The 24,183-nt window shown below is 46.4% G+C and overlaps 1 protein-coding gene across 1 annotated transcript in view; it reads left to right on the top strand.

The window, feature by feature from the left end:
- Window positions 1–640: 640 nt before the first annotated feature.
- Smad1 (SMAD family member 1) overlaps window positions 641–24,183 on the top strand; it is a 45,404-nt gene continuing 21,861 nt past the window's right edge. Inside the window, exons 1-2 of the mRNA XM_090356888.1 lie at window positions 641–778; window positions 21,094–21,669. Coding sequence (XP_090213014.1) covers window positions 21,270–21,669 — 400 coding nt within the window. The 5' untranslated portion in view covers window positions 641–778; window positions 21,094–21,269. The remainder of the gene's footprint in view (window positions 779–21,093; window positions 21,670–24,183) is intronic.

The following is a 24,183-nucleotide window of genomic DNA, read 5'->3' as shown; positions in this document are numbered from 1 at the left end:
GCCGACTTCCAGAGAGACCCGCCAGGAGAGCGGTCCCGTCGTGGGTGCTCTGCAGGTCTCCTGGGATCAGGTGGAACCGAGTCGTTTCGGTGTCGTTTGGGTGTATGCCATCTGTAAGATGGTGGAAGCTGCACCTCGGATTCCCAGCCCCGGTGGCCGCTGTCTGCCCGGGAGCCCGCGGTGGCCCGCGGCTCAGGGTCCGCGCCCAGGCCCGAGGGCCGCGGCTGCCGGACCCGGGACCCCGGCAGCTTCCCGGGCCTGCAGGCCCTCCGCGGGCGGCGCGGAGCCGTGGAAACCTGGCACCCACCCGCGGGGTGGCCGTTCCGAAAGAAAGAGGCGCAAGGGCGACGAGGGCTCGCGGGGAGAGATGCGCCCCGCCGACGGCGGGGAATGAACGGGGTCCCCGGAGGACCGGGTGGGGAGGAGGAGGGTGGCGGCCGGGCGGGGCGGGGCGGGGCGCTCGCGCGTGCGCGCGGAGACCGGGTCGGAATTTGGAGAGGATCCCTGAGCGCGCGGGCGCGCGGGCGCGCGTGCGGACCCGCGGCGGGCGGCGGGCGCGTGCGCCGGGCGCGGGCCGCCGGCGGTGGGGGCGGGGCGGCCCCGACTCCCTGACGCCAGCGCGACCGGATCCATCCAGGCTCGGGGAGCGCGCGGAGGAAGCGGAGGCCGAGCGCTCGGAGCCTGCAGACCCGGCCGGCCCGGCCCTCCGGGGACCCGCGGGACCCCGCCGCCCCGCACTCGTGCGCCCGCGCGCGCGGACGGGCGCGCCGCCAAGCCGGTAAAGCGAGACAGCCCCCCGACCCCGCGTCTGCGCCCCGACCGCGGGCGCCCCGACCTCCATGATGGCGCCCCGGGGCCGTCCGGGGACAGGGAGGGGAGCGAACCCGCGGCCCGGCCTCCGGGCTTCCCCGGGTCTTGGAGGGGAGCCGCGTCCGCGGGGCCCCCGAGCCCAGCCCCGGGCCGGGCCCGCCCCGCGCGCGCCGGGACCTCCGCCCCGCGTCCCGGCCCGGCCCGGCCGCGCCGCCCATTGTGTCCCCACCGGCCGGAGCCGGGGGCGCCGCGAGGGTCTCGGGAAGGGGCGGCGGGGCCGGGGCGCCGGGGTCCCTGCCGGGGTCCGGGTCAAGGAAAGTTGGCACCGAATTTCCAGTTCCCTCTCGTGTGTCCCCAGGGTTTTTTTTTCTCCCCCCCCCCCCACTGTCTCTCCCTCTTCCGCCTCCGCCCCCCCGCTCCCTTCCCTTCCCTTCCCTCCCAGACCCGGCGGCCGGTGGGAAGGCGGACGCGGGCGCGGGGGCCGCGGGCTCCGGGGGCTGCGGGGGCTGCGGGGTTGTGTTTACCGGGCGCGGGCGGTGGTGGTTTGCTGTTCTGTTTCCTTTCTTAAATGCACAGTGCCAGACGCCCGGGGAAGAAGCGTCCCTTCGGGACCCCGGGCCGGGCCGCGGCCGTCCCCGGGCAGCCTGGACCCCGGGCTGCCTGGGCCCCGGGAAGCCTGGACCCCGGGCGGCCTGGATCCCGGGAGGCCTGGACCCCGGGCTGCCTGGACGCCGGGCTGGGCCGCGGCCGTCCCCGGGAAGTCTGGATCCCGGAGGCCTGGACCCCGGGCAGCCTGCACCCCGGGCCGCGGCCGTCCCCGGGAAGCCTGGACCCCGGAGGCCTGGATCCCGGGCAGCCTGGACCCCGGGCAGCCTGGACCCCGGGAAGCCTGGAAGCCTCGGTGGGTGTTTTGGGTTTGATGAGTGCCGGAACCCCGGCCCCGCGCCCGCCCTACTGGGTGCTGGGCTTTGTATGTGAAGTTCCCCGGGGTCCCCGCAGTCCCCGGGGGGGGGGGGGCTGGATCCCAGCACATCCGCCCCCCCCGCCCTCCCCACTCCCCCCCTCCGTCGAGGGTAACGCGCCCCCTCCTCAAAGCACAATGAGAAAGCTGTTCCCCGACCAAGTTCATTAAAACGAGCTCTGGCCGAATACCTCGTAGACTGCAGCACGAGGACCCTGAGCGAGTGTAAGCTGCAGTCCCCTCCACCATCAAGGCCCAGGGTGTGCGTATAAAAGACCTCATTTGTGGAGTCTTGCAAGGCTAATGGAGGCATCGCTGGACCTTCATAAATAATGTAAGTTGTGCATAATGTGGAGTCTCCAGGGACTGCCGAGAAAGCATCATTACCAAGCCTTTTCAACCTGCCTGAGATCTTAAATTGATTTACAGCACTGAACTGGTGCAAAATGATACATCAGGATGACATGGGGTCAGCCTGTAAAAGTCTGTGATGTCAGCCTGTTAGTTCAGTCATCATAATTAAACCATATTACCGGGGCAGCTAAGTAGGAGTCTGGCGTTACACTTCAGATATGGGTGGTGCACAGATTTGGTGTATAGTGGGTATGCTTAGAGGGACAGGAACACTGGTGTTTCTGAAAGGGAAGTCTTGCAGAACTGTGGGTTTCCGCAAGAGAGACTGAGGATGGGTGCAGGCGCGTTCAGGCATGCCTGCTTTTGGTTGGATAGTAATCGGTGGTGATAAGGGCCTTTGCAGCTGGGATCTGTGTATTGAATATGAGCTGCTATTGAACTTGGCCTTAGGGACCTTCTAAAATGTCCGAGGACTGCCTACATTTTTATTTTTATCTTTTTCAATTTGCTACTAATAAGTTTGCCCTGCACTGATGTCTGAGTTGACATATTATTTCTCCACATAATCCTAGTTACCCAGCCTTCATTGAAAACTAAGATAAATGAACATATGATCCGTTTGAGAAAAGAAGACACTGTTTTCGTTTAAACTTTTTACAATCCTCATTTGGCTTGTGGGTCATCCATGGCCATTCTGTGCAGTTAGGTAGCCAGGCCCACATCTGGCTATTGTTTCATTACCATCTAACATCATTTTCTCAGCACTACCCACATTTCAAGTGCCGAGTAGCTGTCTGTGGCTGTGGCTGACAGGTTGGACTGTATGTAGAGGCTAATTCTGTCACCACAGAAAGTTCTAGATGGTGCTGACCCATGACCTTCAGTATTCTCCTCACTGTGGTCTTCACTAATGAGTTTGTGTGGTAAAAAGAGACATCTGTACATTTATAAGTTATTTTTTTTGTCACTCTTTAGACTTGAACTCTGGGCCAGGACACTGTCCTTGAGCTCTTCATCAAGGCTACTGCCATACCCCTGAGGCACAGCACCACTTCCAGTTTTCTTGAGGTTAATTGGAGATAAAGAGTCTCACGAACTCTGGACTGGCTTTGAGCTGAGATCCTCAGATCTCAGTCTCCTGAGTAGCTAGGATTACAGGCGAGCCACCCTCCTCAACTATAAGGTAATTTTGTTACTGTTCATGAGTGGTGGTTGAGGCTGATAAAACTTTTTTTTTTTTCCTCTGCAGATCTAATTATCTTAATTGTCACAGATCTGGATTTGATTTAGAGCATGGGTTAGGTAGGGGAAATAACATGATTTTTTTTTTCTGAGTTTTTGATTCTGTGCCAGATGTGTTTATGATGCTTGTATGTCATTTAAGTCTCCCAACATTGTATACCACATTTTTACAGATGAAGAAACTGAAGCTAGTGTGATGAGTGTCTTTTCTTGGGCTTTGTCACCAGTGAGTGATTATGATTTCTAATCTTGGCTAGGATGTGAATCAAGCAGTCTGACTCCATCCAGAGCCTTATTCTGAACTGTTTTTTGGTTTTCATATAAAATATCAAAACAGGTGTCCTGCTGCTGTGCCAGCGAAGGCAGGACTTTGCTTTTGTTAGGCTTCAAGACAGACTTGCTCTGTGCTGTTTATTTTGGGGGCTTTCCCTACTGTTGTCCCTGTTTCAAAAGAGAGAACTGCTGTTAAGTGTTTATTAATGCAGCACATGACTTGAATAATAAGTTGTACAGGAATATACTGTGTTTCAGAGCACCTAGTTTTATCTCTCCTTTCCTGCATAATTCCTGCTACTTTCCTCTTGTGTTTTCCTGTGTAATCACAAGCTGATGGGGCTGTTGGGGAAGGTTCTACAATTTCAGTTTATCTTATCAAAATTGCTGTTTAACACTCTGCATCATGAGATAAGAATAGTTCATCTACAAATTCCTTGGGGATTTTTAAAAGAACACTTGATGTCTGTGTTCATGTTGTGTCTCATAACTCATTCATTCTTAACTCAGGGGGGCATGCAGAGCTTTTTAAGGATCTGACAGCACTTGTGGGTGTGTTTTCTTGTCTCCCGTGCACCTACCCCAAAATGCTAATGTGTCCTGGTGAGTTGGTGTGCACACTGGAGGCCCAACTGCATGTCCATGAGCCTGCCAAAGTGCTTTCATCAACATTGATTTCTAAGTACCTAGTTAGAGAATAGAGATCTTTAGTGTTAAGAATTGCTTTAAAGATTTTTCTAATCTAGTTGGTTCCTAACAGAATGAATGAGTAGTCTGAGGCTCAGAGGTGTTAACTGCCCTGTCTGACATCTTGGTATTGGCTGAAAGAGGGAAAGCCAGGCCCCTGCTCTATCTTAGTGTTGATTGTTCTTGTCTCGCTCATTGTGGGCCTGAGCTGATCACAACCAGGATCATTTGGGGAGGGGAGGAAAGAAGTTTCAGGCACTACATTGGCATTTTATATGTAATGTTGTTGAACTAAGTAAGAATCCAGTGTAACAACCACAGAAAGATGTTTGCATTTTATAGAATGAAATAATACTTTTTTCATTCTGAGATGAAAAAAGCCCTATGTCTGTTTTAACAAGTGGCTCATTATTGGAAATTGGATCACTTAAATCCAAGATAGTACAAATTAAAGACTGATCCGTCTTTTATTTGAGACAGTTTTGACATACAGACAAATACATAAAACTCATTCTCAGAAACATCGCACTCCTAACTAAAGGCAGAAACTTGTGCTTAGGGAAGAAGCCAGGCAACTGCTGAAAACACGTGTCTAAGACACAAATGAGTGATTAAATTAATAGTAGAAATATGGAGAACATTAAGTTTAAAAAAAGATGGAGGGCAGTGAAATACTTTGGTACCCCCTGCGTTTTGTTTATCTTTAGGAAACATAGATATGCTTTGCAACTAGATGAGGAGACTCTTTCCTCCCCGCCCTCCCCCCCCAGACTAAAATCTTTGGACTCTCTTTTCTGTTTAATCTTAATCTGGTGATCCATCTGTTTTGCAGCAAAAATATACAAAGTGTTTTCAACACTCACTCTGATCTTGCTGCCTTGGACAAGAAAAAGGATAAAAGCTAAGCAGCATGAATGTAACCAAGTAAAACTGTGCCTTTAGGTGGGCGTTGAGTTGCCAGTTTCAGAACATAGTGTGTTCCACAGGCAGAGTAGCACTTTTAGCCTGGCTGACCTTGGGTGGCAAGATGCTCTAGAAGGAGCATTTGCAAAAGGGATGCTATCAAACAGGAGAAGCAAAAACTTTTCATGAACAGTTCAGCATCAGTGAATTTTAATCACAAGCCAAAAGCAGCTCTAGTGAAGATTCCCTCTTTAGAAATAAAGCATCATGTTCTCTAAGATTTGAGGAGGTCATACTTGGAGATTCTCCCAGATTTCCTCTCTGCTTTTCTGAGTGCTGGTAAAGGACCCTTACATTTCTCTTTAAAGAACTCAGGTATGTTATATAGATTCATTTTTTAAGTATTTTTTTTGAAGCCATAAGCCTGGATTTAAAAAAGAACATATATACATACAACTAGGTATGCATCTATATGCTTTTGAGTTAGAGTGTAAATGTTGCATTGAGGGGAAGTTTATTTTTTAAGAAGTCTGTTATTTGAAGATAGATTTTTGCACATAATTTGTAATGCTTGTAGTTTCTCAGTTGCTGTCCTATGCAGTCTCAGATTGTTAGGGTAAGTTAAACTATTCATTCATTTTCCTCTCCTTGTCTGTACTCTGTGGTTTCTTTGTGGCGTGCTTATGTGAAGTGGAAGTATTTCAGACCACAGGTTTCTTTCAGTTTCAAATGCCAAAAAAACAGGGAGGAGGACTAATTATCACCAACTACTATAGTTAGGCATTAAATTAAGATTCATTTAACTAGATGCAAGATCTTTTGTTTGTTTAGCTTGAAAGAAAAAACATTTAAACTGGGTGAGGAGGGAAACTGGGTGAGGAGGGAAATACGCCTTTACTTCTGTAGTGTATATGCTTATTTCCATGAAGACTGTCAGTTCTAAGAGCTATAGTAATCTCTGAGAAGACACTGAATGTAAAAATGCAGCAACTTTGTTGTAAGAATTTTTACAAGGTAATCCAGGGGAAGGTCTTCCTTGACAGCTCACAGTGTGGAAAGACAAGCGGTTTGCCAAGGTAAAAGTGGGAGGCATGGGCCAGGAGTTTGGCCTAGTGGTTAAAGTGCTTGCCTAGCATGCACGAAGACCCGGGTTCGATTCCTTGGTACCACATACATAGAAAAAAGCCAGAAGTGGTGCTGAGGCTCAAGTGGTAGAGCTCTAGCCTTGAGAAAGTCCAAGGACAGTGCTCAGGTCCTGAGCTCAAGCCCAGGACTGGCAAAAAAAAAAAAGTGGGAGGCATATCTGCCCAAGGGAGGAATGGGGTGGATGGTCTACTACCTTGTCCAGTAGATGCTGTTGTTCCACACCTGTGCCGGTCCAGAGCTGTAGCCACAAGTGACTTCCACTGTTCAGTGTGGAGCTGCAAAACTTGTCTAAGTTACCTTGGCTCTGGGAGGCCACAGACATAGGGACTGTAAATAACTTCACCTGGCCTGCACGAGTGTGCCCAGTGGAACCCTGAAGGGCAGGGTGGAGGTGATCAAAGTAAAGTTAGATGTAGAATTAGGTCTTTGGTGGGTCAGAATAGGAAAGCACTGGAAAGCTATGAAGAGAGTTTGGATCCACGCAGGTGGATCGGGATGGCAGATTGTATAATGAGAAATGATGAAGGTAGAAGCAGAAGAAGTGGTTTTGTGAGGAAACAAATCCTGAAGATGGGGTGGCCGGGTGACTGTAGAGGAGTGAGACAGGACTCACGGTTTCCAACCCAGTGACCAAACAACGTGGCTTAGTGTGAGGGAATGGCTCTGGCAGGAGCGAGCGTGGGGCCAGTAGTCATTTAGGTGTGTGTTCATTTACAGAGGAGAGCCTTAGTGTTTGGACAGGTAAAGTGGAGAATTTTCAAGATAGATGAAACTTCTTCCTCTTTGGAGACTGGGGCGGGGGGGGGGGGGGGGGAGAATAGACGTTAATGGAGAGCAGTTGAAAAAGGTGGGGTTAGGGTGGGGCACAGATAGTGAACTGTTCAAAAGGAAAGAGGGTGTTTTCTAAGAAAGCAGCAGAATGGGTCTAGGTGAAAGAGGAAAGTACCTGGCAAATCTCAGGCCAGCCTGCTCTACCAGTGCTGGAGTGACAGCTCTCTTTCCTGAAACAGGGGCAGCTAGTGAGGGTCAGGTGAGGGTAGAGCCATTGTGGAGAACTAGGCAATCTGCGGGGAATACACCTTCTAAACGGTAGGTGTCGGCGGAAAGTCTGGGTGTGGCTGGTGTGATTCTGGCCAGATTAGCCTAAGGCTCTATCACAGGTGGGTTCAGAGGTGAGACACTGGAGTCTCATTGCTCAGGTTTGAGTCCAAGCCCCACCACTTGGTTTATGATTTAGAAAACTAACAATTTTTTATTCTCCCCTATTGGGAGAATAGAACAGTCTCAGATTGCTGTGAAGATAAAAATGAATTATATTTCCGTGTTCTGATCTGAGATACTGTTAATTGTAAGGTATTAATGTTCATGTACTACTGAGAGGAAAAAATCTTACTATCAAATATGATACTCCCTGAATTGTGAACTGCCCTGGCAGGTATAAAAAGGTGAACCTTACATCTGAAGTATAGATTTCCTAAGACTTTACAGAGGACCTTGCACAGCAGCATTCAAATCTGTTAACTATAAAAATTGGTTTGTGTGTGTGTTTAGAATGCTGAGGAAGGCAGTATTGAGCCCAGTTTAGATAAAGGCATTCCGTTATGAGTGGACTAATGGGCTGAATGAATTGAGAGGAGTTAAGAGATGGGAAGTCTGGTAATGAAATTGTGAAATATCTGGTTTGGGAATTTGTAGATAGAGCATTTCCCTGACAGCTGTAGATAAGGGATTTTAAGAAAAAGTACAGTAATAGCTAAGGGAAAATCCCTTTAATGATTTAGAGAAGTTTCTTAAGTTGCCAAGGGCTTTTAAAAAAGAATATTTTGAATTTATCTGTGAGTTTTTTTCAGAGCATTCATTAGTGTTTATTTAATTGCAGCAACACATACGTGGTGCAGCAAGGTTCTGGCATGGATTCTTACTATGTGTTAGATGGAAAGGGATGGGTTGCCTTATGTCAGTTTGGGGACATTATTAATAGCTAGCTGCAGAACTTTTCTCAACGTGGTACCATAAAGAAATTTTGTGTGGGGGGGGCAGTGGGGGACTACTGGGGTTTGAACTTAGGGCCTTTACCAGGCAGATAGTCTTACCACCTTGAGCTGTGTGCTTCCAGTCTTAAAAACTTTTTTTTTTTTTAATAGACTCATATTTTTCCTGGGTCTGGCCTGGACCATGATCCTACTATTTATCCCTCTTGTGTAGCTAGGGTAACAAGCACCCACAGCATGTCCAGCTTTTTATTAGGGGAGAACTTTTTTTTTGTGTGGATCATGGGGCTTAAACTCTGGGCCTGAGTGCTCTTCAGCTCAAGGCTACCATAGGGGAGAACTTTTTTCGTGGGCTGTTCTTAAACCTCAGTCCTCATAATCTCTACTTCCCAAGTACCTAGGATTTACCGGCACAAGCCTAAAGGATTTTTTTTTTTTTTTTTTTTTGCCGGTCCTAGCTTGAATTCAGGGCCTGAGCCCTGTCCTTGGACTTTCTCAAGACTAGAGCTCTACCACTTGAGCCACAGTACCACTTCTGGCTTTTTTTTTTTTTTCCTATGTATGTGGTACCAAGAAATTGAACCTGGGTCTTCATGCATGCTAGGCAAGCACTCTACCACTAGGCTAAACTCCTGGCCCATAAAGGAAATTTTTATAAATTTGACAATTTTTGTGCAGCCAGATAGACAAACATGACTTGAATGATGACAGATCAGCAAACTGTTGTAAAAGTAAAAAACTTTTAAAACCAGTAGGAAGCACTATTCTAATAGCAAAAAAAAAAATCAAAGTGAAATAAAATACAAACTGGTAGACGTAAAATGTTCTGCTATGCCTGGATCCAGTTTGTTACTGAATTGGGATGATGCTGTACACCTCATTGTGTTTCACTTTGTGGTCAGAAAGTGTCAGTCTGAATACTGGGCTTTCACCATAGAAGGAAAGGAAGCCAGCATTTCTGAGTAGCCCAAGACAATCTGGAATTCCAAGACAGCACAGAAGTATGTGTATGTGCGCTGAATTTCTAAATAACAGGCCTTCTCAATCACAGTTCCATTGGAGCTCTATACTTGTCTCCATGGCATGATTTGGGGCCAGGAATCTTCTTGTTAGGATGAGAAATAATTCTAAATCATTCTAGTCCTTTCATAGCTCTTGGTTTTTTGTTTTTGCTTTTGCCCCCTCCCCCCCCCCCCCCCCAGTTCTAGTCATTTAATTCAGGAGCTCGTGCTTGCTGGGCAAGCAGTTCTATGTATGATTTGAACCACGACTAACCCTGTTGCTTTAGTTGTTGGTACTCCTTTGACCAGGTTAGCTTCATACAGCCATCTTCTGTTTGGCTTCCCCCGTAGCTGGCGTCATCTGGGTGTGGATGTGTCAGTTAGGTTACATTTCTTAATCAGCTGACTTGGCTGCTGAGCCGCAAAGACACTAGTCTTCCCTAGAACGTTTTGAAGTAGGCTCTTTATCTTTATTTGGGTCCTGGAGTGTCATCTGCGCATGTCTGTGAGGTAAAGTAATGTCTTGGAACATGGTTTTCCTTACTGAGATGGACTGGTTTATGGGATGTTAAAATGAGTGAAGCTCCCCACCCCCATTCATTCTCGCCTCTATAAAGTTTGGAAAAAAAAAAAAAAAACAACCAAAGGCATGAGCATTTAGTTTTCCAGGTTTTCACTTACAGCTAATAGTGGTTATGGGCTTCAGCAGGCTTTTCATAGGCTGCCCACAGCATCTTTACCTAACTGAATCACATTGTCTTACCTTGGCATTAACTGGGCTCCTACCTACTGCTGTCAAGAGTCTGCATTTTCTGCTTTCCCATTTCCTTTGTTGTAGATGTGGGACAAAATCTCCACTATGGACTCATGGCTTATCTGCTACTGCCTCCCTCCCTCCCATCCTTAAGTTCTTGATAAGGAATAGTCTCAAAATCAAGGGACTAGAAAGAAGTTTGGAACCACTGGTAGAGTGTTACTTCCTTAGCACATTCTCTTAGGAAGTTACTGAGTGTCTGCAATTCCTGTTTATACTCGTATTTATAATGTATGTCTCACATGGTTTGATAACATAAATGTAGGATTTGGACTTGGGATCTTGGAACTTGGAGGAACCTGCTTGTCTGGTCTGGCCTCTGCTGCAATGCTGGTATTGCAGTTATTGTATGATCTTCAGACTGACTTCCCTGAGGGTGTGGACGGCGTCTCTCTGGTCTGTGTGTTAGCTCAGTGCAGAGCCCAGTGATTCCTACATTCTCTGCCCATGAGTCTCCTGGAACAGCCATGGGTACAAACATAACCCATTTCACAGTTTCAGAGGGAGCTTTGAGAAAAACAGGGGAGTGTGTGGCCACACTAAGAGCTGGGAGCCAGACACACTACCTACCTCATGCATTTTTCGATACGGATGTTGTAAACCATACAAGGGAAGATACCAAGTCATATTGTGAATGTGTTGCAGATGTGCCAGCCCTGCTTTTCTTTTAATCTTGATAGCATTAAAGAGAGTGTGCTGCCCATTGGAGGTGCCAAGACACAGCAGTTAGAGTTATGGGGGATAGACTAGAACCTTTGCTTGTGGGCCCTTCCCTTCCTTCCGTCTGCAGGGCGGTCATGGCACGTCCCGGCCCTCCTGTCTCTTCATTTTGTTATCTCCAAATAGTGTTCTCATAAGGACTGAGGGACTTGGTGTGCATAAACTGCTCAGAGCGAGGCCTTCTGCTTCGGCAGTGGTGTTGACATGAGGGTGACTCTTGGTTCTTGTAAGTATGTGGACTGTGCTCCAGATTGATGGAGATCACGAATGTGCCTTAGGGAGTGAATCCCACAGAGCCACCTGCACAGCCCTCTTCCCTTTGAAGTGGAAGAGAGTGAGGCCTCACGCTAGGATGCTTCCAGGGTTCTGTTGTCTGAAGTCAGAATAGCGTGTGTGAATCATGATACAAAACCTTCATGGTTAATAGTCCTTCACTTACCAGTTTGCTATTTTTTAACTTCATCTTGCTATTTTTTAATCTTGAAATAGGCATTACTGAAGTACTGTTTTCCCAGAGCACAAAATAGCATTATTGGTATTACAGGAAAAATATGAGCATTTCTTTGTTAGATTAATTTGTTTGCTTCTTTGTCAAATCATAATGCATTCCAAAGTGGTGTTAGCTTTTCATTAAGACTGCTGTAGGTGACCCAGTCCATTTTTTTTTTTTTAATTTGGATTTCCACTGCAGGGTAAACAACACAAAGTTCAGGGTGGATAGGAGGTAGAGTGGCAGCAAAGAAAATGGCAGGTTATTGGCCCGCCTGCCTGCCTGCAGGTTCCTTCTGTGAATAGAATAGCCCAAACACAGCGGGACTGTTGTTCCAGCCTCCTGTGCAGGCCAGTCCGTGTGAGCTTGCTGGGGCTGTGAACTGTAGCATGCTCACTTGCTTTCTTCTGGGCCTTTCCATTGGTCATAAGCGCTCAAGAATTTGTTCAGTATAGCCAAGTTCTCTTTAGAAGTTGGGTGTGTACGGGAGGACAGTGTGGGTTGGTCAGCAAGCCTCTGGATAGGCCTGGATGGAGCCATGACCTCTGAGGCAGAAGAGGTCCGAGGTCCTGCAGGCTGTGCTTGCTTCTGTTGAAAGCCTTATTTCTCTAAAATGGGGGAGAAGCTGTGGCAGGGAGCGGGGAAGAAGGGCCACAGCTGTTTCCTCCGCCTCTCCCGGAGTGGCCAGTGAGTGACCGCCTGTCCACCCCAGTCGCTGGCTAATCACAGTGTTTGCTTCAGTGGGACGGACGCTTCGATTTCTAGATGATGTTTTTTCTTCCAAATAATAGGTTCTTGCTAGAAAAGAAAGAGGACCAAATTTCTCTGGAAGATATTTGAGTAATTCTGACAGTTTTCTCTTTGGTAAACATTGTATGGGTTGAAAGTCTTGAAGGATGTTCCAATCTTTAGAGGGGGCTTGAGGGGAAGTTACTATTTATTGTTACTGTTACAGTCATTTTGTAAATACCATTTTGTCAATTTGGAATTTTTGGTCCTGGCTGACTCAGTAAAAGCACATTTTTATTCATAGAATAGGGTCACATATCGCACACCTGCATTTGTAAACATTCCTCTGAAAGGCCTAATTCATTATGGCACCTGTTTTCCCTTTATGAAAAGACGACTGTCTTACCTTTTGGTCCTAGTGGGGTCTTCAGAAGCGATGAGTGAGCTTTTCGCCTATGTCCATTTTTTTTTTCTATTTTGGGGTTTTAAATTTGAAAATGGTCATTGGTTAAGTGGCTGGCCCTCTCCCCTGCTCCACCCAGTAAGTCCCATCATCACATTGTCCTTGTCTCCTCACTCCCCCATCCCCCCGGGGGGCACATTTTGATTGTAGATGTTTTTTTTTAATTTTTTTTTTTTTTTTTTTGCCAATCCTGGGCTTTGAACTCAGGGCCTGGGCACTGTCCTTGGACTTTTTCAAGGTTAGAGCTCTACCACTTGAGCCACAGCACTATTTCTGGCTTTTTGCTATGTATGTGGGGTACTGAGGAATCGAACCAGAGTCTTCGTGCCTGCTAGGCAAGCACTCTACCACTAGGCTAAACTCCTGGCCCTTGATTGTAGATTTTTTTTGACTGGAAGAATTTACCATTTCTTCCGTGTTCTCTAGGAGTGTTTTTTTTTTTTTTTTACTTTCAGCAGTTAAATGAAGATTGAAATACATAACATTTAATTGCTGTATTGTCAGCTTTGGTCCCCGGTGGTTCTCGTCTCAGGCAAATGCTGTGACGCCCACCCCCATGTCTGCCTTGTCGCCTCTTGGCCTTCACACCTGCACTCTGTCTGCACACATGCCCTTCCCCAGGTGCCCTTTGCTGGTCTTTTGCTCGACCTTCAGAATGTTGGTCTCAAGGACTTTGACAGCTGTCTTCCACCACTGTGTCCCAGAGCTTTGGATATTTCCTGGTACATAGTAGGGATTATCCTAACTTGTTCTTTTTCTTTTTTTTTTAGTGAATGCCCCCAGATTGAATAAATCCATTTAAAATTAGCCCTATCTGGAATATTGCTATGTTAATGAGGTACTTTTTAAATTTTTCAGCATTTTATAATTTCCAAATCAGTCTTACATATTCATATTTAGTCCTTCCAAAAAGCCGGTGGGGTAGGTAGAAGAATCAGTTTTGTGAAAAAGCAAATTGAAGTAACCTCACAGTTTGTTCAAATATGATGACAAAATTGAGAGCTGCACTTAAACTACGTCAGGATAAGGACTCTTTTCTAATTTAGAAATAATCTTAAAATGACAAAAAAAAATAGTTTATTTGGAAGCCTGGAAAACAGGTCTCCTAGTCTTTATGCTGGTTTCATTTGCCTCTTGTTTCTCTGCCTTGAAGATAGGTGGCATAAATGGTTAATATTAAAGTTCCTGACAATGACAGAGCAATAAGTTTTATTTCTCTCACCTGTGGAGGAAGTGGCCTCCACCCCAGTTTTTCTGAATTAGGAAGGAAGTGATTTTTTCAAGTGATAAAAAGAAATAAAATTCCATGTTCTTCCCCCAAGGAGGAGCTGAACAATTGGGAGGGTGGTGTGAGACCATGTGTGGGTTTGCAAAAGGATATAACTTGTAAAGATGTTTCCTTTCATGCCTGTGGTGAGCTGTGGATGTGTTTCCCTTCTAGAGGGTCCTGATTAAATTATGCAATTAAGAACTGAGCTTGGATCTAAATATAGGATTGGGTTCAGGCCATGTCCCCCCCTCCCCCCAGATCATGAGTCCCCAGGATGTTCAAGACTGCATAAACACCACCTGTGGGTCAGTAGAGAAAGCGGAGATATGGCAGGAGGGTTAGGAAAAAAGGGAGGCAGGTGGATGGTTTTTCCTCTGTAGCCAGTTGTATTTTTGTCTGTGACTTTAGCATTTGAATTACTTTAAAAACAAAAAAAAAAGAACTTGATTAATGGACTTTAGGGTCTGTCCTGAATTAAAATGTAGGTTCTTACTAGAACTTGGTCTAGAAATTAATCTTTGAGTCTCAGATTTCTTAATAAAGTTAAGACAGTGATCCACGTCACATCCCCAAGGGGACTCAGTGCGATACAGATGCCCACACAGCCTGTGCCATGCTGCACAAAATAGTAGCTCAGTTGAATGCTGGCCCTTATTTCTTCTGTGGCAGTATTCACTATGCCCACGTGTGGAAATTTGCCAAATTTGCAAAGTATAACTCTGCTATTCTATGACAGCTCAAACTCAGAACACATGGATTTTATAGGGGACCACTGATCTTTAGCCTTTCCTGTGTTTGAGGCGTGAACCACATGCTTGCATCCCGTTGAATCTGAGGTTGCCTGAGCTGATTTGCATGCCGAGGGGATTTTTCTGGGCAGTCACGAGGGCCTGGCTATTGTCGAAGGTTCCAGGTCCTGGAGGACAGCTCTCCCTCACAAGCTCATTCAAGCGTGGGGATTCAGTACGATTGAGGAACGCCGAGAGGTGGTGAAGTGGGGGGCAGTAAAAAATTTAACTTCTAGAATCCCTTGAACTAAACAAGTACTTCTTTAGTGAAGCAGCACAGAATTTCGTTGCTTCATTCTGGTATTCTGGGGGTTCTGTTCAATAACAGAAATTAGGTGCCATACGCAGCCTTGCTTCGGAAGGATGTGTGTGCATGCAGTACACACCACAAAAAAGCCCTCTCTCGGCCCACTTCTAATGGAGATGCACAATAAGGAGCCTCTCTCCCAGGGCACGGCGCTCTCCACCAGCTTCTCCATGTGGCCTGTTGCCACAGCTGGCTTTCCCTGGCTCTGACAAAATAGCTGAGCAAAACCGCTTCAGGTACTTGGTCTCAGGGGTTCCCGAGGGCTTCAGCTCAGCATGGTGGAGAGTGATGGAGTGGAACAGCTCTCCTCAGAACTGGCAGGCCGAGTGAGAGAGCACGCCCGTGTCCGCAGGCCTGCTCCTCCTCCCCCATGGTTCCAGCTGGGCCCCTAGGCTATGGCATGGTGACACCCACACTCAAGGAGGGTCTTCTCCCCTTGATCTCTGGAAACACCCTCATAGACACACCTAGAGGTGAGCTTGCCCTGTCAAGTTGACAATCAAGATCGTCCACCATGGTTGGTTTCTTCATCTGGGGAAGTGAAGTAGGCTAGGCCAGCTTCTGTGCAGCCCACCTGTCAGGCCAGTCTCTCAGCTGAGGGTGTGCTGGAGGCATGGCTCAAGTGGTAAAGTGCTGCCTTACCAAACACAAGACTCTGAGTTCAAACCCAGGTACTACTGAAGAATATATAATGTACATATAAGTAAGTATATACTTATATATATATATATACATATAGTATTATTTATTGGCATATTATTTATTGGCATATTGTATTATTTATTGGTAATTAAACTCAAATTACCAGTCCCCTGGCATGTCCCCTTTGACTCTTTTTGAGGTTTTAGGTATCTAAGAAGAGAACTAACCTCATCAGACCTTGATTCCTATCTAAAACTGGTGCTAGGATGACTGGCACACACTTTCTTAGTACACAGTAATTGTCACTCATCAGTGAACTACCCATGTTTCTGACGCCCAAAGCCTCACCGTAGGTCCATGTTGGGAGCTCAGCTCTTGCTTTTTCCGTGTGTCCGTAAGGTTGACCCATCTGTTTAAGGAGGAGGCTGGCTGCCTGTGTAAGTCTGCAAATATGCAGTTACTTGCAAATATTTGTTTCTTTAAAGAGAAAAAAGGATTACATTTTTATGAAGTTGTCTTTTTTTTTCTTGAGCAACATAACCAACCATTAAACAGTTTCAGCATGGTTAATCAGTATCTTGTACTTTGAGTTCCTTTATTCTTTTGATCTTTAATCCATGATATTTTGCCATTAGTGAGGACAGAGTAATGTCCCAAAGGATCAGAAGAGAGAGAGTGTGTGTGTGTGTGTGTGTGTGCGCGTGCGTGTGTGTGTGCGCGTGCGTGTGTGTGTGCGCGTGCGTGTGTGTGTGCGCGCACGTATGTGCATGTGTGTAGGGGAAGTTAGTTGCTTTCCTCATTGATAATGGCCCATTTCTTTCTGTCACCTACCTTTTATAAGGTACTCTGGGTCTGATTTTTCCCCCATCACACTGAGAAGCCATATTGTTTATCTTATTGAATAATTTAATTGTTCCCTCAGGTAATCAATGGATTATTCACTGGGTTATTAGCCTGCTGGCTTCCCTTCTGGACTCCTCTAGTCGAGACAGAAGCATAGCGGTTGGTCGTTGTTTGTCTCCCCTCACTTCACCTTTTAACTGGAGCTGCAGTTATCGCTTGATAACTGTAGGAGCAGTTCCAGGAAGGAACTAATCCTGGGACAGCACCTTCTGCAGGCACACACAGCAGCCCCCTGTGTACTTGGGGTAGATTTGCATATAACCTTTCCCCTCCTGTACACTTCCAGTCACCTCTAGATTACTTAGGCTATCTCATTCCACATAAATGCCACATAGTCTTGCTCTGTGATGTAAATGCTGAGTACAGATACAGTTATTTGAAACAACTGTTGTCCTTTAGCTCTTGGGTGAATCACAGACACAGATTCTGCGGTATGGAGGGCCAGCTTGTCCTCTTCACACTTGCTGTGGGATCTAAGAGCTGGAAGGTCTTGGAGGCAGAGAATGGACTTGTTGCTAGTCTCACAGTTGGATAATTACTTGGTTTGTTGCTGGATGAGACCAAGATGACATATACACTTGACCCATTAGAGTTGACCCTTGTGTAAAGCAAGTTACACAGGATTTAACAATATTTTTAAAACATCCGCTTTCCTCCCCTTTTAACAGTAATACCTCATAAGTTTCCAAATTAAGTCCCCATTTAAAGTAAAATATTTTAATCTTATTTGACTTTTGGTGGTTCCAGGAGACATCTTCTATAAGAAAGTACCTGGATTTAGATATTTTAAACACATTTTTCTCATTTTCAGAATTAGATCATACTAGAAGCCCAGCCTGACTTCAGCATGCAGTATTTGTGTAGATTGAGAGAGTATACTTAGCAGAGAATTGATCTGTGTTGAGAGCAAGAGGGAGCAGGTATAATTAACAGATAGCAATATAGGAGGCCTTTTAAATTTTTTTTATTTATGTTGTTTTCAAGTTTAGATAAGTATGAGACATTACTAATCGTCCAAATGAAGCCATTGTTAGTATTTGGGATATTTATTCAATTGTTAGTTTTGTGTTTTGCTTCTGATGTTTTCCAAGTTATTACGTAGATTTTGTGAACACAGTTAGTATTCCATTGACTGGATGTGGGTGTATTTGGTTTACTTAATGACTGTCCAGATGTTAGATGCTACTCTTTACTATAAATAATTCTCTGATGAAAATCTTTGTGTGAAACATTTTTCCTTTTCCAGTTTAAAATATTTCCTTAGTGTAAATGTGTAACTATGAAGGGGCTGGAACAAAGGCCCTAACATTTCTTACATTGGAGGAGGGGATTGGAATGCCTTTTTTTTTTTTTTTTTTTTTTTTTGCCAGTGCAAAATGTTTGTATTTAGACCAGAGGGAAGGAAATCTTTGTTTGCTGACTCATGTTTTTATTTTGCACTTTAAACTGATAAGACCACTTAGCTCTGACATAAACTAAGGCAGGAAGTACAGAAAGGGACAGGAAAAAAAACGAGCTGTCTTGCCAAGGCATGTTGTCTGATTTGAGTTTTTTGGTGTGAGGTAGGCTCCATGTTTGACTCTGCTTAACTCAAATCTTCCTTCAAGTCAGCAGTCCGGTTTTCAACCTAGATTTTGTTTTGTCACTGTGTGTTTTATCAAGAGAGGTTTGTGATCTTTTCACTTTGGCTTTTTTGTCTTCGGGATATTTACTACTCAGGATGGCCTGTGCACTGTTTGGAGACAGTAAGTTTTTACTACATTTTTCCCTCTGTGTGGAGAGGTTTCCCTTTATTGATGATACTCCTTAGCTGTCTTTCTGAAGCTCTGATCCTGTCCCCTCCTTCGTGCTCTGATCTTTGGGAATAAGGTATGCCACCTGCCTTTCACAGTCTCTGCTCTGCGTCTCTGCCTTGGGTCCTGGTCACATTGAGGAAACCCTATCATTCCTGTAAGGTGCCTGTTAGAAAAGCGGTTTAACGCCGGGCACAGTGGCTCATTCCTGTAATCCTAACTATTCAGGAGGCCAAAATCTGAGGATTGTGGTTCAAAGCCAGCTTGGGCACAAAAGTCCTTGAGACTCTTCCCTCCAATTAACCGCCCACGGAAGTGGCGCTGTGGCAGGTAGTAGTAGTAGAGCACTAATCGTGAGCTGAAGAGCTCAGGCACAGTGCCCCGGCCTCCCAGAGTTCAAGCCCCACAACTGACCCCCCCCCAAAAAAAAATCCCGGTTTGAGAGTCAGCTGAAAATCTTGGCCCTGCTACTAAATCTGCTTTGTCTGGTGAAGACTCACTTCTTCCACCTCTCTTCTCTCTGTACTCTCACCAAGTGTGTGTGTGGGGGAGGGGGGTCCAGGGCTCTGTGCCGTCTGTAGAGGCAGTCACTAATTAGGCAGCCCTAATTACCCAGTTACTTCCCAAAGCCCCCTTCTGGTGCTGCCACCTAGGGAGTGGGTGGTGCACACACATCCGGGCATACTTACCTCACCTTATCATAGCATATTACACACACACACACACACACACACACACACACACACACACACACACACACACGGCCTCTGTCTGTGCCTGTGGGAGACCAGGGTGCAGTCACTGCTCCCTTGGCCCAGGTCTCAGAAGTGGCCTTGAAAGACGCCTCTGCACCCCGTCCTTGAGGTTGGCATGCAGCTTCACAGCTTGCTTTGTGGGGTTAGTTGTCTACAGGTTGGTTCTCTCATTAAATTGTGAGCTCCTGCGGGGCATCGGCCATCTTTGCCTGTGCAGCTCACGTCTAGCATGTTGGCACAGCCCCAGGCACTCACTCATCTTTGTGGATGAGTGAGTGTCTGGTGGAGGAGTTGAAACAAAGCTCTGACTTGGTGGTATTGTGTGCCATCCCAGCACACTTGTAGAACAGACTCCTGGAGTGAGTAGTCCCTGTGAGTCTGATAAAACATTAACCCCTTCAATTTGAAAGCCATCCCTTAGAATACTGTCGGAGAAGAAAAGGGCATGAGCAGGAAGAAATCCACTCGTTCGGTAAATTTCTGTTACTAGAGGCCAACAAAGTTGTATTTCCCGTTCTGTAAAACTGTTACACCAAAAAGTAAATTATCATATCAGTAGGTACACGCTGACCAAGTGTGACATTTGGTAACGACAGTTTTGTTTTTCTTTTCTTTCTTTTTCTGTTAAATGAAAACAAGTCAAACTTGGGTGAAGTTTTTTTTAGGAAGAACATAATGAATAGGGCCCAGGTACCCCTCACACGTCCTTAAAGAGTCAAGTCCTGCATTCATTCAACGGTCACTGGTGGTGTGCTCTGCTGGATGCCGTCTATGGCGCCCAAGAAGGGTGTTGGACACCCACAGATCCCCATCACGTCCTCCCCAGCGTCTCTAGACATGCGTTACTCTTACAGCTCTTCATAATCCTTGTTATTTTAAATTTGAAGAACGGTAATGATTGTCCCTCTTCTATTCCTGTTGATGTGTGCCTTCTAGTTACTTTGTTTTGGTTTGTTGTTTTTGGTTTTTTTGGTGGGTCATAGGGCTTGAACTTGGCCTGGACCCTGTCTCTGAGTTCTTCAGCTCAAGGCTACCACCCTACCCTTGAGCCAGGCCCCACGTCCCATTTTCTAGAGGTTAATTGGAGATAACGAGTCTCAGGTGCTTTTTGTGTCCGGGCTGGCTTTGAACCTTGATCCTCAAATCTCAGCCTCCTGAGTAGCTAGGATGACAGGCGTGAGCCACCACGCCCAGCTTAGTTTACTTTTTTTTTTTTTTTTTTTTTTTTGCAATAGTGGTACTAGGTTTGAACCCAGGTCCTTATACTAGCTTTTGACCTGTGTGGCTTGCTTGTTCAGGCCTGTTGCCCTGCCAACATGATCTCTGGCTGCAGCCTTCCTTTCTTCCTGGTTGTTGAACCATGGTCCTCTAGACGTCAGCCTTTTGAGTGTCTAGGATTAAATGGCCATGAGCCACCACTGTCCAGCTCTCTTACACTTTTCCTGCTCTCGATTTCTTTGGGGGGAAGTTTGCTCCTTTTTCTTTTCTTCATTGTTGGTGTGCTCAACATTAGTTGTCAGTGTGTGTGTGTGTGTGTGTGTGTGTGTTTGCATGCGTGCATGGGTGCACACATGCCTGCCTCATGCTCTTGCATGGCTTTTGTGCTCAGGGTCGCCACTTTGCAGGTTAATTGGAGACAGGATTCTCATGGCCTTCGCTCCTGGGCTGGTTTCTGTCTGTAAGCTTGAGATGTCAGCCTCCTGAGCCGCTTGGGTTCCTGGCTGGTGATACGTCTCAAAGTCCGTCTTTTGCGAATGGCCATGTGTGCTCCTGTTTCGTGGTACCTCACAGGACCTTTTTTCAGTGCACCGTGCTGGTGAGAGGGAATCTCTACAAAGACCCTCAATTCTGTTGCGTTTGGGCCCACACGCATTCATGACTTAATTTAACCCTGCTTACCTCCCTAGAGACACCATCTCCACATACATCACCCTGGCGTCACAGGATTTTAGTGCACAGTTTTAGACATGGAATACCTAGTAATCATTAATAGTAATAGCTGTGGTTTGGCAGAAGTGGTGTTTAAACTTGTCCCCCTTTTCCTTTTTTAGGTGCTGACTGGCTTACCACATTGGGCCCCAGGAATGGTTATTCCCACCGCTGTCAGGACTGCGGACCGAGTCTCTGAAGGGCCCTGAGGGAACCTGAGTGTCTTCCTTGGCCTTTGATCTGGAGACCCTTATTGCACCGGATCCTGGCAGAGACGACTAACGCTAACGCACTCACTATGAATGTGACGAGCTTGTTTTCCTTCACAAGTCCGGCTGTGAAGAGACTTCTCGGATGGAAGCAGGGTGATGAAGAAGAAAAATGGGCTGAGAAAGCCGTGGATGCTTTGGTGAAAAAACTGAAGAAAAAGAAAGGGGCCATGGAGGAACTGGAGAAGGCTCTCAGCTGCCCGGGGCAGCCCAGCAACTGTGTCACCATCCCCCGTTCCCTGGACGGCCGGCTGCAGGTTTCCCACCGGAAGGGCTTGCCCCATGTCATCTACTGCCGCGTGTGGCGCTGGCCCGATCTCCAGAGCCACCATGAACTCAAACCACTGGAATGCTGTGAGTTTCCTTTCGGCTCTAAGCAGAAGGAGGTCTGCATCAACCCCTACCACTACAAGCGGGTAGAGAGCCCGGGTAAGTTCTGTCTGTAAGCTTCAGATGTCAGCTTCCTGATGAGTTCTCCCCCGTCCTCAGGCATCCAGCATGCAGCAGAACAAAAAGCAATCTCTTTCTAGTTTTGGTTGTAATTCCGAGATGTAGGGGTGTGTGTCTGTGTGTGGTGAGGGGCTGGGGAGGTCACACCCAAGCATCTGCAATAACCCTTAATAAGGAGGAGGCGTGTGCTGCACGGTTGCAGAAGTGTCAGCCCTTGGCTACTTGGCCCTCAGCCTGTGGGCCTGTGAGAAGCAGTTCACCACCGTAGGGAAGGTGGTAGAGAAGCAAGGAGCCCCTCCGTGGGCACGCTCCCAGCTATAGCGCCAGGCCACCTCCTCCCGCTTCCACCCCCTCCCCACTTGGCAACAAGACCTGACCTGCCAGACCTTCGTCCATCAAGTCATTTGTCCACCGTTCTCAGAGGTCACTTTACAGTCTGTCTACACTCTTTGACCCTCACCTCCCCTTCTGTGGTCATCTTGTTACTGACAGTCAAGATAGAAAATAAAACCAGTCCTGACAGGACGTGGTTACTCTCGGTCACTTCCATGCTCTAATGAAAGGTTTGATAGGGAGGAGGTAGTGAGCTGGCTAACACAGGCATTTTGAGACTACACAGATGTCATTGCAGCCTCATTTATCTAAGGATCTTTTGAGCCACGCACTTTCAGAAAGCTTTTCAGGCTGAGTTGAAGATCTGTGGACTTTGAATTTACCAGGGTTTTCTGTTTTTCATATCGTGAAATGGATGTGGGATTAGAACAAATGGGCTTTTTCCAGAGAGTGACTTTCTCCAGAAGCCCTGCTGTATCGGGTCCTCACTCAGAACTGATGACATTGCTCTTCTGGGACGCCATGGAGCACACAGGGTCACGGTCCCAGTGAGGCAGGAAAAGGGCTCCTCAGCTCGGCTGTAGACAACGCCGCTCGTCACTGAGCGGCTGTGTGACCCAGGTGAAGAGTGGCACAGCAGGTTTAAGTGTAAGATAGCTAGCTTCTTAAGCCCCCGGAACCTGGTCTTGCCTTTTGAGTCCCCAGCAACGCTCACTTGAAAAGCTCTTGGCAGAAACCTCAGCTTAGAAGGCTCTGAGTGGTGGTGTTCCCGTTGCATTCCGCAGACTTGGAAATGCACATTTTTGGCAGATAACGATGGTATATATTTATGGAGTACACGATAATATTTTGTTACATCTGGTATTTTGTGGACGTAACTGAAACTAATGAACCTGTTCATCACCTCCTATGTATTTGTCCTTTCTTTGTTAGTAAGAACATTCAGAAATGCACTTTGCCCAGTTTTGAAATAGAACTCCAGTCACAGAGCTGGGCAAGCCTACCACCAGAGCTGCTGCTCCTGCTCAGAGACTGCACAGCCTTGGGCAGACATCTCTCCTCTCCTCCCGCTCTAGATTCCCTGTGAGAGCTGCATGGTCAGTCATGTACTGCTACGCTCCTGTCCCCAAGCAAGTCCAGGCCTGTGTTGTCTGGGAGAAAGGTGCTAGTGAACTAGTCTTTTAAACTACCCAGCATTCTGAATTAAAACATTTATATATTAGCAAAAGTTAATTGTACAAAGGGATGTCTTTGTGACATTTACATGCATGCTGATAAGATACTTTGACCAACTTCTATATTTGATTAATAGAATATAGAGTATATTTTTCTGTATTTTTTTTATTAGCTTGCATTCCTTTTGAGGGTATGATTGTTATATTTGGACATCTCACTCACTCTGTTACTCTCCCTTTCCCATTTCTGTATTACTTTCTTATACACACCACCATTTAACAGTTTTTAATGGATTTCGTTGCTCTGTGTGTGTGTGTGTATGTATATATATATATGTATATATATGTGTATATATATATATATAATACTTTGATCATATTCATCCCTCTTTACCTTCTTTCCCCACCCTGCTGCAGCTGTTTCCCCGAATTCTGATTTTGTGTGTTTTGATACAGGTGTAGATTTTATTTACTCTTTCCAGATTTTCCCTTGTGATACCAAGGTGATCACTCTGTGGTGATGTTATCTTTTAAAAATTAACATACATTAATTAACATCAGGGGGAGCTTATTGTGATACTTTCAGCAAACATACCCCTCTGTTATATTCCCATAACCACCCTTCCTTCTTCTTTCGGCAGTATTTGGAGGGTTTGGTTGTGCTGTCTTTAAATGGCTGGGGAGGCAGAGTTTTTATTTATCTCAGTGCATGTGTTATCCTTGTTCTTTTGGGAATCTTTGCTCTGTTTCTTTGACCAAAAAATAATTTTATCTACCTAAGTGATTGTGTTTTCCATAACCCACACCATTCATTTTGTTACAAATGAACTCGTCTACAAGTAATTACAGGGAAAACTGAAGCCTAGGCACAGGCTTTTCTGCAGCCTCTACTCATTGTTACTGAAGAGGATTCTTTCGTTGAAAGGCAGGTCCTGGACCGGTACTGAAAACACACCTTTGAAAAAACAGAAAAGGTTAGGAATTT

This window comes from Megascapheus bottae, chromosome 23 (assembly GCF_031878675.1).
Source record: "Megascapheus bottae isolate mThoBot1 chromosome 23, mThoBot2.hap1, whole genome shotgun sequence".
Taxonomy (NCBI): Eukaryota; Metazoa; Chordata; class Mammalia; order Rodentia; family Geomyidae; genus Megascapheus; species Megascapheus bottae.
The sequence above is the reverse complement of the archived record's forward strand: the minus strand, read 5'-3'. Positions and strand labels throughout refer to the sequence as shown.